General features: G+C 40.2%; 1 protein-coding gene across 1 annotated transcript; it reads left to right on the forward strand.

Moving 5' to 3' along the window:
• Positions 1–3,355: 3,355 nt before the first annotated feature.
• Positions 3,356–5,568, forward strand: LOC123465516 (olfactory receptor-like protein DTMT). The gene has a single exon (XM_045164700.1). The coding sequence runs from the start codon at positions 4,437–4,439 to the stop codon at positions 5,280–5,282; it is 846 nt and encodes a 281-aa protein (XP_045020635.1). The 5' UTR covers positions 3,356–4,436; the 3' UTR covers positions 5,283–5,568.
• Positions 5,569–16,663: the final 11,095 nt, after the last annotated feature.

The following is a 16,663-nucleotide window of genomic DNA, read 5'->3' on the forward strand; positions in this document are numbered from 1 at the left end:
TCAAATCACTGAAACTTTCTTGTTGCACACAGAAAACAGCCGGTTGCACCCCTCAGAATTTTTAGGGTACTACCAGATGGTTCCTGATGTTTTACGACTTCACAAACCATCCTCTTTTACCTCTGGAAATGTAGGCTCCAACCACAAGTGTCTACTGTCCATTCCCTAGTCAGTTATTAAGCTTTCATGTATGAGCTTCTCTCTATCCTCACCTTCCCCCAAAGTATAGTCAGGTGTGATCAGTGATTGTAATCAGTCATTGCTCCACGACCCTGAGAGTATTTGTCCTAGAGAAAGTGAAAGTATTAATTGCCTGATTCTTTGTCACCCCATGGACTGTAGCCCACCAGGTTCCTCTGTCCATGGGATTCTCCAGGCAAGAATACTGGATGTGTTGCCATTCCCTTCTCCAGGGGATCTTCCTTACCCAGGGATCGAACCTGAGTCTCCTGCATTGCAAGCCGATTTTTACCATATGAGCCACCATGGGAGGTGGTGTCCTAGAGAGGCCTTGAGTAATTACTTTGTCTTTAATGAGCTCCTCCAGGACCCAGACTCCTGTGGGATCCAGGGCCCGTTTGGCCCAAGGATGTGCAGAATGGGAGAGGTGGATAGGATTTTCCAGATGCCAGAGATGACTTTAGAGGCTGTTATCTCACATGCCTTAGTGAATAAAGGGGAGCAGGGTCTCGGGTCACAGTCCTCTCACACTGGTTAAGCTGGGCAGAGAGTAAATAAGCTGGTTGTTAGGGTTTTTCCAACCTGAGAGCCTTGATTTTTCAGGTTGTGTGGTATTCTCCAGGAGAGTTTTTCAAGTATGGTAATGCTTTCCTTTTCCACCTCTCTGCTTCCCAAAATTTCACTACATTTGAGAAGTTTTTATTAAGGTTCACACATTATAATCTATTTTTATTAATGACAACATTCTTATGTATTTCTTACCATATCATTTATTCCCAGAACGTTGTGTAATTTCAGTGTACTAACAACTCTTGAGGTAAGTATTAATGCCATACTTCTGAACCCTTGTTTTATTTTAGAATTATCTTGGAGCTTCAAGAACTGTGTATGGGTTTCCTCTCCAAGATTGTGATTATATTTATCTCAGGGGTCCAGTGATCTTTATTTTTAACAGTGTCATATAGTCTTGCTACTCATTGTGAAGCCCATGGACTGAGGAGGGGCATTACCTGGGTGCTGATTAGAATGCAGAAGCAAGCTTACTGTATCAAAATCAGTGTTTTACAAGCACTCCTAGGAGATTTTTCAGGGATATTAAATTTAAGAAGCGTTACCCTAGATTTCCTTAAGTGCAATTCTGGCTGAAAACTACTGACTTAACTGGTGAAGAAGGTGAGAGGCTCATGGCACCATCAGTGACAACATCCCCAAGTCCTGTCCGTGGTTTGTGATCGCTAGTCACACTCTTAATACAGATGTGATCCCCAGTCATACAAATGAGGTCCTGCTCATTTTCCAAGGAGACAAAACTCTGAGAATCCATGTGTCTCTTCCCAGTGTTTTGCCTCTATGTAATATCCAGGTGAAAAGCTGCTGACGTAGCTGGATCAGCCAGCATCAAGGGGTGAAATCCAGCTGTTGGATTCAGTTATGTCTTTAATGAAAGAGCTTCCCACAAGTAATGAGGCTTCTCCTCTGCTTTTTTGTCCACTTTGAGGTGCACTATGGAGTGTTAGGTTTCTCCAGAGAAACAGATCCAGTAGAAAATTTTATCTATATCTATCCATATACATGCATATGTCACTTTTATCTATATCATCTGTATCAGTGTAATAGTAGTGTGTTTGAAAGGGCTTCTCAGGTAGCTTAGTGGTAAAGAATCTGCCTGCCATTGCAGGGGATGCAGGAGATCCGGGTTCGATCCCTGGGTTGGGAAGATTCCCTTGGGGAGGAAATGGCAACCCACTCCAGTATTCTTGCCTGGGAAATCCCACAGGCAGAAGAGTCTGACAAGTTACAGTCCATGGGATCACAAAGAGTTGGACACAAACAAGAGACTGAGCATTCATACAGTGTATCTGAGGTACAAGAATAAATACCATGGGGACAACATTACTCCATACATTTTGTATACAGGGTCAAATTTAGTGCTAAATGGTTGAAGGTGGTGAGTTTCTGTCCTGGGAGGGGTTAGTAAGAGTAGTGATTTTACCTGTGGCGGATTCATGTTGATATATGGCAAAACCAATACAATATAGTAAAGTTAAAAAATAAAATTAAAAAAAAAAAAGGCGTTTTGCTGGCTTTAAATTTGGAGGAAAGCACAGCGCAACCTGAAGCAGAACCAATGGATATTTATGAAACTCCACCTGTATCCAGGCACTGGGCCGGGTGCTGGCTCTGCGGCAATCTGTGACATGACATGACCCTTTCCTACGTGGAGTTTATATCCGGTGAATAGGCAGCTATAGCGAAATGGTCCCATTGTCCTGGAGTGCTGTGGGGACAAGAAGGATGCTTGGAAACATAGCAGAGCATTCTCCTCTGGTCTAGGGGAGATAGGGAGGGTTTGCAGGGCAAATGACATGAAATGTGTGTGAAGGACAATACGGGAAGCCATGGGAAGAGGGGTAGAAGGGAGAGAACTCTAGGGAAGAGGAACAATGAGTACAAAGTGCTGGAGCAGAGTGTTGTGTTTAAGTCCAGCTTTGCTGGAGAGTGAAATGTGAGTACAGTTGTGGGGCCAGATGAAGTTTCGGAGTTAGGCAAGGGTGAGGTCATGAGTCACCTTTTGAAGGGAATTTGCCTTTAAGGAATTGGCCTTTCTGTTAAGAGCAATGGGAATCCATGAAGTCTTTATAGAGAATGGTCATCCATTTTTCATCTTAGAATGCTTACTATGATGAAAGATACCGATGTAGAGGATTTCAAGTATGGAAGCAGGGAGATAAATTAAGAGGTTGTTCCAAAGATTGAGATTGATGTATACACCCTACTACATATAATATATATTATATATATATATATAATAGATATATAATAGATAACTAATAAGAACCTAATGTATAGCACAGGGAACTATACTCAATAATCTGTAATGGCCTAAATGGGAAAAGAATCTAAAAAAGAGTGGAGATATATATATATATATATCTCCAGAGACAAGGGTTTGATCCCTGGGTCAGGAAGGTCCCCAGGAGTAGGAAATGGCAACCCACTGCAGTATTCTTGCTTAGGAAATTCCATGGACAGAGAAGCCTTCTGGGCTACAGTCCATGAAGTTGCCGAGTTGGACATGATTGAGCATGTGTGCGCACACGCACACGCATACACACACACACACCTGATTCACTTTGCTATACACCTGAAACTAACACAACATTGTAAATCAACTATATTCCAATAGCATTTTTTTTTTTTCACAAAAAAGATTTTTCCAATAGTACAAACAAGATGTGGTGTCAGGCTGATCTAAGGTGGTGACAGTGTGGATAAGGAGTGGGTGAAGGAGAAAGAATTCCTGGATCTTGTTGACAGATGTTGGGTATTGATAACAGAAGGAGGAAATTAAAGAAGACTCTCATGCTTTGTCTGGATAACCTGGAAGTCTTCTTCTGGGTTATTGAAGTTTAGAGGGGGAGGGAATTGGGAGAGGCACAAAGGGAGATCTTGTGTCTCTTTTGGAATCTGTTTAACTGAAGATGTAGAGGTACTATCCAAGTAGAGATATTACTCAAGCAATTGAGTATATTATTTTATGGTTTAGAGAGACTTCTACAACTGAAGTTTAAATGGTAATCAAGCCATTGAAGTAGATGAGTTTTTCTTGGTGCATGTGTGCTAAGTCGCTTCAATCTTGTCCAAATCTGCAACCCCATGGACTGTAACCCTCCAGGCTCCACTGTCTCTGAATTTACAGGCAGGTTCTTTACCACTAGCACCACCTGGGAAACCCTTTTCTTATGGTATAATAAAATTATAAGAAAACAGTGTTTAAGAAAAAACCCTGCAACATCAATCAAGTTGAAGATAGAGACAAAACAGAAGCCAGTAGAGTATTGAGGATGTCTGACCAGGCAAGTATGGGAAAACCCAATGTATTTTGTGTCTCAGAAGCCAAGGGATAAAAATGTTTTAGGTAAGGTGGAATATTGTTTCATGTTAAAGAGAAATGAGGAAAATAAGTCATATCCAATGATAGAGATTCTGATTATAGAGAATTGGGGTCCTGTAAAGATTGTAATTATTGTGATGAGAAAAATATAAAATAGTTTTACAAAGCACCCAAGAGCCATTTATCATAGAAATTAGTTCATTCTGAAATTGAGGTTTTCAAGGACACTATTATTTCTTCCTAAAGATACTGGAGACAGAGATTGACAGGAAGGAATCAAACTACTGTCTCAGAGTTCCTCCTTCTGGGACTGCCCATCAAGTCAGAGCATCAGAACCTGTTCTACGCCCTGTTCCTGGCCATGTACGTTACCACCGTCCTGGGGAACCTTCTCATCCTCGTCCTCATTTGCCTGGACCCCCACCTCCACACACCCATGTATTTGTTTCTCAGTAACCTGTCTTTCTCTGACCTCTGCTTCTCCTCTGTCACAATGCCCAAATTGCTGCAGAATATGCAGAGTCAAGACCTGTCCATCCCCTATGCTGGCTGCCTGACACAAATGTACTTCTTCCTGTTCTTTGCAGACCTGGAGGACTTCCTCCTTGTGGCCATGGCCTATGACCGCTACGTGGCCATCTGCTTCCCCCTGCACTACACCACCATCATGAGCCCCAGGCTCTGTCTCTTCCTGGTGGTGCTGCCCTGGATACTGACCACGTTCCATGCCATGTTGCACACCCTGCTCATGGCCAGGCTGCATTTTTGTGAAGACAACGTGATCGCCCACTTTTTCTGTGACATGTCTGCTCTGCTGAAGCTGTCCTGCTCTGACACTCGAGTGAATGAGCTGGTGATATTTTTCATCGGAGGGCTCATTATCGTCATCCCATTCCTATTCATTATCATGTCTTATGCACGAATCGTGTCCTCCATCCTCAAGGTCCCTTCTGCCAAGGGCATCTGCAAAGCCTTCTCCACCTGTGGCTCTCACCTCACTGTGGTATCTCTCTTCTATGGGACAATTATTGGTCTCTACTTATGCCCATCAGCTCATAATTCCACTGTTAAGGAGACTGTCATGTCTATGATGTACACTGTGGTGACCCCCATGCTGAACCCCTTCATCTACAGCCTGAGGAACAGAGACATGAAGGGAGCTCTGAGAAGAGTCTTTTGTAGAAAGAAAATTCACTTCTCTCTTTGATGGTAAGGTTGGTATTTCTACACAATTTTATCTAGTAGATATATTAATACTGAAATATTATTTTCAGATTTTTTTGTCACCATGTAAACTTTTGTTAAAATGACATAGAACATAATCATTCAATAGGTAAAGTGTAGTTGCATAGTGAACTAGGGAAGGAGGTCTTGATGATCTTGTAGCAAGGTCTTCCTCTTTTTCTTCCCTATCAGATCAGATCAGATTAGTTGCTCAGTCGTGTCTGACTCTTTGGGACCCCATGAATCGCAGCACGCCAGGCCTCCCTGTCCATCACCAACTCCAGGAGTTCACTTAGACTCACGTCCATTGAGTCAGTGCTGCCATCCAGCCATCTCATCCTCTGTCGTCCCCTTCTCCTCTTGCCCCCAATCCCTCCCAGCATCAGAGTCTTTTCCAATGAGTCAACTCTTTACATGAGGTGGCCAAAGTACTGGAGTTTCAGCTTTAGCATCATTTCTTCCAAAGAAATCCCAGGGCTGATCTCCTTCAGAATGGACTAGTTGGATCTCCTTGCAGTCCAAGGGACTCTCAAGAGTCTTCTCCAACACCACAGTTCAAAAGCATCAATTCTTCGGCGCTCAGCCTTCTTCACAGTCCAACTCTCACATCCATACATAACCACAGGAAAAACCATAGCCTTGACTAGATGGACCTTCATTGGCAAAGTAATGTCTCTGCTTTTGAATATGCTATCTAGGTTGGTCATAACTTTCCTTCCAAGGAGTAAGCGTCTTTTAATTTCATGGCTGCAGTCACCATCTGCAGTGATTTTGGAGCCCCCAAAAATAAAGTCTGACACTGTTTCCACTGTTTCCCCATCTATTTCCCATGAAGTGATGGGACCGGATGCCATGATCTTTGTTTTCTGAATGTTGAGCTTAAGCCAACCTTTTCACTCTCCACTTTCACTTTTATCAAGAGGCTTTTTAGTTCCTCTTCACTTTCTGCCATAAGGGTGGTGTCATCTGCATATCTGAGGTTATTGATATTTCTCCCGGCAATCTGGATTCCAGCTTGTGTTTCTTTCAGTCCAGCGTTTCTCATGATGTACTCTGCGTATAAGTTAAATAAACAGGGTGACAATATACAGCCTTGATGAACTCCTTTTCCTATTTGGAACCAGTCTGTTGTTTCATGTCCAGTTCTAACTGTTGCTCCCTGACCTGCATACGAATTTCTCAAGAGGCAGATCAGGTGGTCTGGTATTCCTATCTCTTTCAGAATTTTCCACAGTTTATTGTGATCCACACAGTCAAAGGCTTTATGGGACCCTCTAAAAGCACTTTTTAAGATCAGTTTTTTAATGATCTTCACACTTTGCATGCTTACACTAATTTAATGCAGGAGTTTTTTTTTAAGTTATAACTTTGCTTTGATTCTGGTTTTATTTTAAAATAATTATACTCTTAGATCAGTGCCAAATAAGATCCACACTTCACAACCTCCCAGCCTCCCCTAAATGTGTCCTATTCACTTTTCCATGCACAATTTTTACATCATTTTATAGCTTAGCTTTTTTCTCCCTCTGATTTATTTTTGTGTCTACTTTATGTTTTCCTGACCTTGTTACCAAACTCAAGTTCAGCTCCTCATTGCTCAAGAATCCAATGCTGAGAGACAAGTGCTGGGTAAAAGGAAAGCTTCCTTTACTGAGGAAGTTGGCAATCCTGGGGAGAATGTGAAATCATGTCCCAAAGAACCAACTCCCACTTGCCAAGTCTTGCTCAGAGATTATATTGGGAAAAGAAGAAGGGATTACTTGCTGGGGACAGGGTTATGGGGTCCATGATCACTCATGGTCAGTTTTCTGATTTGTTGGTGATGAGGTAACCAAGAGTCAATATCATCAACCATCTGGTTCCAACCCATCTGGGGTCATCATATCTGTTAATTCCAAATTCCTAAGGCATCCCTCTTCTTCTGACCCCTCTGGTGACCATCAGTTTGTTTTCTGTGTCTACGAGTCTGTTTCTCTTTTATAAATAAGTTCATTTTTATCATTTTTTATAGATTCTACATGTAAGTGATATTATATGATATTTGTCTTTCTCTGTCTGACTTTTTTTGCTTAGAATAATAATCTCTAGGTTAATCCATGTATTTCATTCCTTTTCATGGCCAAGTAATATTCTATTGTGTGTGTGTATGTGTGTGTGTGTGTGTGTGTGTATCACATCTTCTTATCTATCCATCTGCTGATGGACATTTAGGTTGCTTCCATGTCTTGGCTATTGTAAATAGTGCTGCTGTGAGCATTGTGGAGTATGTATCTTTTAAAATTATAGTTTTCATTTTTTCTAAGTATATGCCCGGGAGTGGGACTGCAGGGTTATATGGTAACTCTATTTTTAGTTTTTTAAGGAAACTCCATACTGTTTTCCATAGTGCTTCACCAATTTACATTCCCACCAAGAGTGTAGGAGGGGCTCCTGTTTCTCCACACCCTCTCCAGCATTTATTATTTATAGACTTTTTGATGGTGGCCATTCTAACTGCAGTGAGATGATACCTTATTCTAGTTTTGATTTACATCTGAAGAGTCAATTTTGTATAGTAAAATCAATCCATTTGACAAGTTCATTTTGACAAGCTTTGAAATCTCAAATTTTAACATTGGTTTTCCTCAGATACATTCAATGCAATCAAATCAAATTCTCAATGGAATTATTTTTTGGAAACTGACAAACTTATTTTGATATAGAGAAGTTTGACATATTTCACTGCATAAACATGAAAATAGTAAGAAAAAATAAGAAAGAGAAATGACAGACCATAACATGTCTAACAGACACAAGATTAAAATTCAAAATATCCAGAGAACTCCTACAAATAACATTAGAGTAAAATGATAGCTGAACAGAAAAAATGTATAAAGAACATTAAGAGAAAATTCATCAAGAATAAATAATATGTCCAAAAGACTGTTCTATACATCTGTGTCTCTTTGTTGTCTCGCATATAGGGTTATCGTTATCATCTTTCTAAATTCCATATATATGCATAAGTATACTGTATTGGTGTTTTTCTTTCTGGCTTACTTCACTCTGTATAATAGGCTTCAGTTTCATCCACCTCATTAGAACTGATTCAAATGTATCCTTTTTAATGGCTGAGTAATATTCCATTGTGTATATGTACCACAGCTTTCTTATCCATTCATCTGCTGATGGATATCTAGGTTGCTTCCATGTCCTGGTAAACAGTGCTGCGATGAACACTGGGGTACACATGTCTCTTTCAATTCTGGTTTCCTCAGTATGTATGCCCAGCAGTGGGATTGCTGGGTTGTATGGCAGTTCTAGTTCCAGTTTTTTAAGGAATCGCCACACTGTTCTCCATAGTGGCTGTACTAGTTTGCATTCCCACCAACAGTGTAAGAGGGTTCCCTTTTCTCCACACCCTCTCCAGCATTTATTGCTTGTAGACTTTTGGATAGCAGCCATTCTGACTGGCGTGAAATGGTACCTCACTGTAGTTTTGATTTGCATTTCTCTGATAATGATGTTGAGCATCTTTTCATGTGTGTTAGCCATCTGTATGTCTTCTTTGGAGAAATGTCTGTTTAGTTCTTTGGCCCATTTTTTGATTGGGTCGTTTATTTTTCTGGAATTGAGCTGTGTGAGTTGCTTGTATATTTTTGAGATTAATCCTTTGTCAGTTGCTTCATTTGCTATTATTTTCTCCCATTCTGAAGGCTGTCTTTTCACCTTGCTTATAGTTTCCTTTGTTGTGGAGAAGCTTTTAAAGGGCGAGGGTGGGATGATTTGGGAGAATGACATTGAAACATGTATAATATCATATAAGAAATGAATCACCAGTCCAGGTTCCATGCATGATACAGGATGCTCGGGGCTGGTGCACTGGGATGACCCAGAGGGATGATATGGGGAGGGAGGTGGGAGGGGGTTCAGGATGGGGAACACATGTACACCCATGGTGGATTCGTGTCAACGTATGGCAAAACCAATACAATATTGTAAAGTAATTAGCCTCCAATTAAAATAAATAAATTTATATTAAAAAATGAATAAACAATATGAAAAGATGCTCAAGTCAATGTTAACCAGGGAAAAGCAAATAGAAAAAACATGAAGTGGTAATTGAATGACCACATAATTGACAATCTAAGAAAATTTGGAAAACTCAGCAGTGGTCACAGTACTGGAAAAGGTCAGTTTTCATTCCAATCCCAAAGAAAGGCAATGCCAAAGAATGCTCAAACTACCACACAATTGCACTCATCTCACATGCTAGCAAAGTAATGCTCAAAATTCTCCAAGCCAGGCTTTAACAGTATGTGAACCGTGAACTTACAGATGTTCAAGTTGGATTTAGAAAAGGCAGAGGAACCAGATAACAAATTGCCAACATCTGCCAGATCATCGGAAAAGCAAGTGAGTTCCAGAAAAACATCTACTTCTGCTTTATTGACTATGCCAAAGTCTTTGACTGTGTGGATCACAACAAACTGTGGAAAATTCTTAGAGATGGGAATACCAGACCACCTGACCTGCCTCCTGAGAAACCTGGATGCAGGTCAAGAGGCAACAGTTAGAACTGGACATGGAACAACAGACTGGTTCCAAATTGGGAAAGGAGTACATCAAGGCTATATATTGTCACCATGCTTACTTAACTTATATGTAGAGTACATCATGAGAAATGCTGGACTGGATGAAGCACAAACTGTAATTAAGATTGCTGGGAGAAATACCAATAACCTCAGATATGCAGATGATACCACACTTATGGCAGAAAGTGAAGAACAACTAAAGAGCCTCTTGATGAAAGTGAAAGAGGAGAGTAAAAAAGTTGGCTTAAAACTCAACCTTCAGAAAACTAAGATCATGGCATCTGGTCCCATCACTTCATGGCAAATGGATAGGGAAACAGTGGAAACAGTGTCAGACTTTACTTTGGGGGGCTCCAAAATCACTGCAGATGGTTACTGCAGCCATGAAATTAAAAGATCCTTGCTCCTTGGAAGAAAAGCTGTAGTCAACCTAGACAGCATATTAAAAAGCAGAGACATTACTTTGCTAACAAATGTCCATCTAGTCAAAGCTATGGTTTTTCTGGTAGTCATATATGGATGTGAGAGCTGGACTATAAAGAAAGCTGAGCACTGAAAAATTGATGCTTTTGAACTGTGGTATTGGAGAAGACTCTTGAGAGTCCCTTGGACAGCAAGGAGATCCAACCAGTCCATCCTAAAAGAAATCAGTTCTGAATATTCATTGGAAGGATTGATGATGAAGCTGAAACTCCAATACTTTGGCCACCTGATGTGAATAACTGACTCATTTGAAAAGACCCTGATGCTGGGAAAGATTGAAGGCAGGAGGAGAAAGGGGTGACAGAGGATGAAATGGTTGGATGGCATCACTGACTCAATGGACATGAGTTTGAGTAAACTGTGGGAGTTGGTGATGGACAGGGAAGTCTGGCGTGCTGCAGTCCATGGGGTCGCAAAGAGTCGGATACGACTGAGCCACTGAACTGAACTGAACTGAACTGATAATTGACAAATTTATAAATGATTGACCTTCTATAATAAGAACAAGGATACGGAAATAAGAGCACACACACATGTATATTTCAATTTTCTTGATGTATAGTTTACATACAAGACAATATACCCATGTAAAATGTACAGCTCAATGAACTTTGATAATTATAAGCATTCATATAGCCTCTATCCCAATCCAAAGCTGTAATAATTCCACCACTTCAAAATTTGCTGTGACCCTTTGAAATCAAAATCCCATCCCTGACCACCAATCTGATTTCTATTTATTTGATCTCTATGGTTATAGATTAGGCTTGCCTGATTTTGAAGTTCATACAAATGGAATCATTTATATGTACTCTTTTGTATCTGGTATATTTAGCACTACACAATGTTTTGTAGATTTAGCTATATAATTCTATGCCTCAGTAGTTTCTTTTTATTATGGAATAGTATTCCATTGTATAAATATGGCACAGTTTGTTCATTCATTCACCTTTTGATGGACATTTTCATTGTACCCAGTTTTTTAATTGTTGAAGGACACTGTCCCTTTCCCCACTGAATTACCAGGTCACCTGTGTATGAAGTCAATTGACTTCGTATGGGTGAATCTATTTCTGGACTCTCTTCTCTTCTGTTGATCTATGTACCTTTTACTTATCTGACTTTACTCACATATTCACATCATTTTACTCTTACCTCATTTTTCCATAGTGTATTCTCCTATCTACAGCATCTCTCCTAACCTGATTCCAAATGGAACTTTTTATGTTTTTTATTATAGCAATGCATTTTGGTCTGTTTAATGTCATTCGCCTTAAATTCAACTTTGCTATTAAAAGATACGGAGAAGGCAATGGCACCCCACTCCAGTACTCTTGCCTGGAAAATCCCATGGACGGAGGAGCCTGGTAGGCTGCAGTCCATGGGGTCGTGAAGTCGGACACGACTGAGCGACTTCACTTTGACTTTTCACTTTCATGCATTTAAGAAGGAAATGGCAACCCACTCCAGTGTTCTTACCTGGAGAATCCCAGGGACAGGGGAGCCTGGTGGGCTGCCGTCTATGGGGGTTGCACAGAGTCAGACACGACTGAAGCGACTTAGCAGCAGCAGTAGCATTAAAAGATAAACCATGTTGTTTGCATTTATTATCATAACATACTTTTCTTATTTTATTGGCAGTAAAGTTAAACAGAATTCTTCCCATAATGCTATTTTAATATTATGGCTTTTAAATTTTTGAGCTGTTTATTTTAATTAATTCCTTGATTGGTTGGGTTACATACTCTAGTCATTTTAAAAGTTAAAAAAAGGTACATGAATGCTATTTTATTGGATTTTTATGTATTTCAGGTTTTCCTTTTGTATGTATGCTTATATCTGAAGGGTAAATTAGTTAGGTGTAGAATTTTGTAGGCATTTGTTTTCCCATTTTTCAAAATTTCTCTGGAGAAATCTGAGGTAAGGCTGACTACTCCTTTTCCCTCCACCCCTCATATGACCATTTTCTCCCCCATTGAAGCTCATGGGATTATTTCTCTAAACTTAAATTTCTTCAGATTGTTTTTGTATTAGATGACTTTTGCTACAATTTTTTTTCATAACACAACAAGTCCCTTTTGTTTGTAAGTCTGCCTCTTTCTTCAAGAGAGTCTTTTACCATTACATCTCAGAACATTATTGTTCCCTTTCCCCCCCTCTACTTTAGTAAGATCAATCTTTTTTTTTTTTTTTGATAGCGACAGAATTGAAACACATACAATGTAGGCAAAAATGGTGACTTTTATTTTCTACAAATTAAGAAAAAAACAATTTGCAATATTGTGGTCTATAAATATTATCATTACAGAAGCAGGATATATTGTTGAACTCATGGATTTAAAAAATGAAACACAATGTCATTTGTTTATATTTATATCACATGCCAATCTCTCTTCCTTTCCTCCCTTTTTTGACTATTCTCTATTTCTTTCTTCTTTCCTTTCTCATTTTTTATATATTATAGTGCTTGAAATAATTTTCAAACATCAGGACATTTAACCACAGAATTCAGCATTCAGGAGCTCCTAGAAACAAGGACAGTCTCATATACGACTGTAATGCTATTATCACGTCTTAGAAATTTAACATTAATACATATATTTAATATACAATCTGTATACAAATTCTGGCAATGGTAAAGGCTTGTTCTTTGAGATTTGTTAGCATAATTAATTGTATTAATTATATACCATTTTTTGTTTTAGTCCCAAAGTCATGTCCAACTCTTTTGTAACCCCATAGAAGGACTCCCAGGCTCCTTTGTCCATGGAATTTCCCAGGCAAGAATACTGCAAAGAGTTTCCATTCCCTTCTCCAGAGCATCTTCCCAACCCAGGGATCAAATCCATGTCTCCTGCCCTGCAGGCAGACACTTTACCACTGAGCCAATGGGAAAGCCCACTTATATACCATAACATCCATTCATTTAAAGTATAAAATTAAATATTTTTATATATTCAGAGTTGTGCAACCATCACCACGATTTTAGAACATTTTTATTACCTCCAAAGAAATCCCATGCCCACTAACAATCACTACCCATTTTCCCTTAGCAATTGCCAATCACCTTTATTTCTCTATGGATTTGTCTATTCTGATATTTCATGTGAATAGAATTATACAATATGTGACTTTTGTGACTTGCATAATGTTTCCAAGGTTCATCCATCTTGTAGTGTTTATCAGTACTTCATTTATTTTTTTTTTTGCTGAATAATATCCCATTGTATGGATACACCACATTTATTTACCTAGCTGTCAATGAATGCTTTTTTCCACTTGGGGGCTATTGTGAATAGTGCCAGTATGACCATTCATATACATATATTTGTATTTCAATATTTTTCAGGTATATACCCAGGAGTGGAATATCTGGGTCATTCAGTAATTCTATATATGACTTTTTGAGGAATTTCCAAATTGTATCACTCACATTTACCCTCTCCCAGTAATCCCTATCCTCTGCTCTCCTTCAAACCCACGCACTGTATTTCAGCCACAATGAAACTCTTTCATTTTGTCAGAGGCTCCAGGTTCTCTCACCCTTGGGTTTTTCCATTTACCATTTTCTCTCTCTGGATAGTTTCATCTCCTTTTCCTGGAGGACTCCTCAGCTACCACTTAAACTTCATTAAAAAGAAAAGTCTTCTCTGACCCACTGGTTAAGGTTAGGTGCCTTGCTATATACCTTTATCACACCCTGTATCCTCCCATGATAACATTTGTAACACTCAATAGTGGCTTGTTTTGTTGTGATGTCTGCCAGCTAGACAATAAGCTTCCAGAGGGCAGGGACCATGTCTTCCTTGGCCACTGTTTTCCCTGTATCACATGGCTCAGTGTTTGGTGGATGGCAGTTACCCAGTAAATATTTCTTGAAGGAATGCATTAATGATTTAATAGATTATTTCTTGGGTGAATCTGTCTACACATGACTTGCCATCATGGAGCTTAAAGTCCACTGGAGGAGAGAAGATTGGTATATTTGGAAGTAATCTGTGGATGACATAAAATAATGGTGATGAAATGCTACAGTACTTGACTCTGATACCCGTTGTAGGAGCCCAGAAGATAGAGAAGGTAGATATTATTGTGGGCTGTGATGATCAAGGAATGCTTCCTGGAGAAGCTCAGACTTGGGGTGAACCCAGAATTCTGTCCCTAGACATGACTTACTCAGCAATGTGGCTCAGAACTATGGCTCAGTAAGGGGGATCAAGTACTAGGTTTGTTATAAATGAGTTTCTTTGGGACCCAGGGATCCCAGGGGTCAGGGCATCATAGGAGAGAGGAGTCGGAAGACAACGGCAGAGCCTCTGGCTGGAAATGTACAACACGGAAGTAGCAGACAGGAAGCAGGCTCTGAAGCCACACTCAGACAAGCTGGATAAGCTGGAAGTGATTCTAAAATCTCCTTTAACAGGTAACAGGACACCCTAATTCTATAGTGCAGCTCCTGCTGGATGATTCAGAAGTTATCATTCTCATTGTTTTCCATCCTCAATAGTGATTCCCATCTCCAAATGTAGTTGAGAATCACCAAAGCTGTTATTGGGAACTAATAAGCTATATATTTGGAGAGTATGTTATACTTTGCATACAACCATCACTCTAAACCCACAATTCTTCAAGGTGTATGAGACTCACCAATGGTGGAGCATAAGGTTGGAAAAGTTCAGCAACTTGCCAAGATTGACTGCGGATGTTTTTCACTGTTTAGTCTCTAAGTTGTGTCTGACTCTTGTGACCCCATGAACTGTAGGCTCCTCTGTCCATGGGATTTACCAGGCAAGAATACTGGAGTGGGTTGCCATTTCCTTCTCCAGGGGATCTTCCTGACCCAGGGATCAAAGCTTCATCTCTTGCTTGGCAGGAGAATTCTTTACCACTGAGCCACCTGGGTCAGTAAATGATGGAATCTGACTCCTCTGGGCTCTGGAATATTTTGCTTGTGGGTGAGCTAAACAGAAAGAGGCCATCTTGGTAGCCCCTTTCCGTGAAGCCAGTCTTCCTCACCCTCCATCAAACTGCCCTGATATTAATATCTTTAACTCGGGATAAATTCAGTTCATAAGTGAGAGGAAATCCGCACTATCTGGGCTACCAGATGTGCCCTGTCCTTTGGGTCCACTGAGCATCCTCCCACTCTTCCTCTGCCCCAAACTCAAGGCAATCTCTTTCTGATTTGCTGGGACAAAACTTCACTTCATCTCCTAATTCTGGCCAAATCATTTTTTCTTTGCCAGAAAATTCCGTTCTCATTCTGGGGCTCAGGCTTTTGGAAATAAAAGTCAGGAAAAGGTGTGGACTTATTCTGCTTTCCTCCCACATCTCTATCCTGAGGCAATGAATACAGATCTGACCACCTACCTGAATGGGGGGAAGTGAATGTGAGATGCAAGGAAATAAATCTTTCAAAGATCAATGTCTCACAATTATTCCAGACACAAGTTTTGAGATATTCACAGACTGAGAGAGTTCAAGGATCATTTAATTATCCACTCCTTGAATTGGTTTATTTGCCTCTCATTTTTCCTGGTTTCTGCTGCTTTTGTTCGTGTCCACCAAGGCGAGACTTTTGTTTGCCCTCCTGCTCTGTTCTCTGACCAAAAGGAAAAGGTGGTTGTATTTATGGGTACTCTGAAGTTGACTGCAAGTATCTCTCTTTAATGTTCAGATGTACGAATAAAAACATTTCCCGAATTCCCTGGCTCTCCTGTGGTTAGGACTCTATGCTTTCACTGCCTAGGGCCAGGGTTTGATTCCTGGTCAGGGAACTAAGATCCCACAAGCTACCCAGCACTGCCAAAATACAACTACAACAAAACCCCACACATTTCCCACTCCCTCTTGCAGAATAATTTACTCTCAGAACTCATTCTTCCTGTGCTCTCCTCCGTAAGACTTTTTCTCAATAATATATATTCATCTGCAATGTGTAACCAGTTCTGGAAACCCTCCAGGCTAAAAGTTAAGCTCTGAAGTTAGACTGTTGGATTTAAGTCCCATATCTGTTGCTTAATAGGTATGTGACCTTGGGCAAGTTATTTATTTTCTATCTAAAAAATGAAGATAGTAGTACCTATCTCAGGGGCTTCCTTGGTAGCTCAGATGGTAAAGAATCTGCTTTCAATGCAGGAGACTCAGGTTTGAACCCTGGGTCAGGAAGATTCCCTGGAGAAGGAAATGGCAAACCACTACAGTATTCTTGCCTGGAGAATTACATGGACAGAGGAGCCTGGTGGGCTACCGTCCATGGAGTCGCAAAGAGTTGGACACGACTGAGCTACTAACACACGCACACACA

The sequence above is a fragment of the Bubalus bubalis genome, chromosome 3, assembly GCF_019923935.1.
Source record: "Bubalus bubalis isolate 160015118507 breed Murrah chromosome 3, NDDB_SH_1, whole genome shotgun sequence".
In the NCBI taxonomy this organism is placed as follows: domain Eukaryota; kingdom Metazoa; phylum Chordata; class Mammalia; order Artiodactyla; family Bovidae; genus Bubalus; species Bubalus bubalis.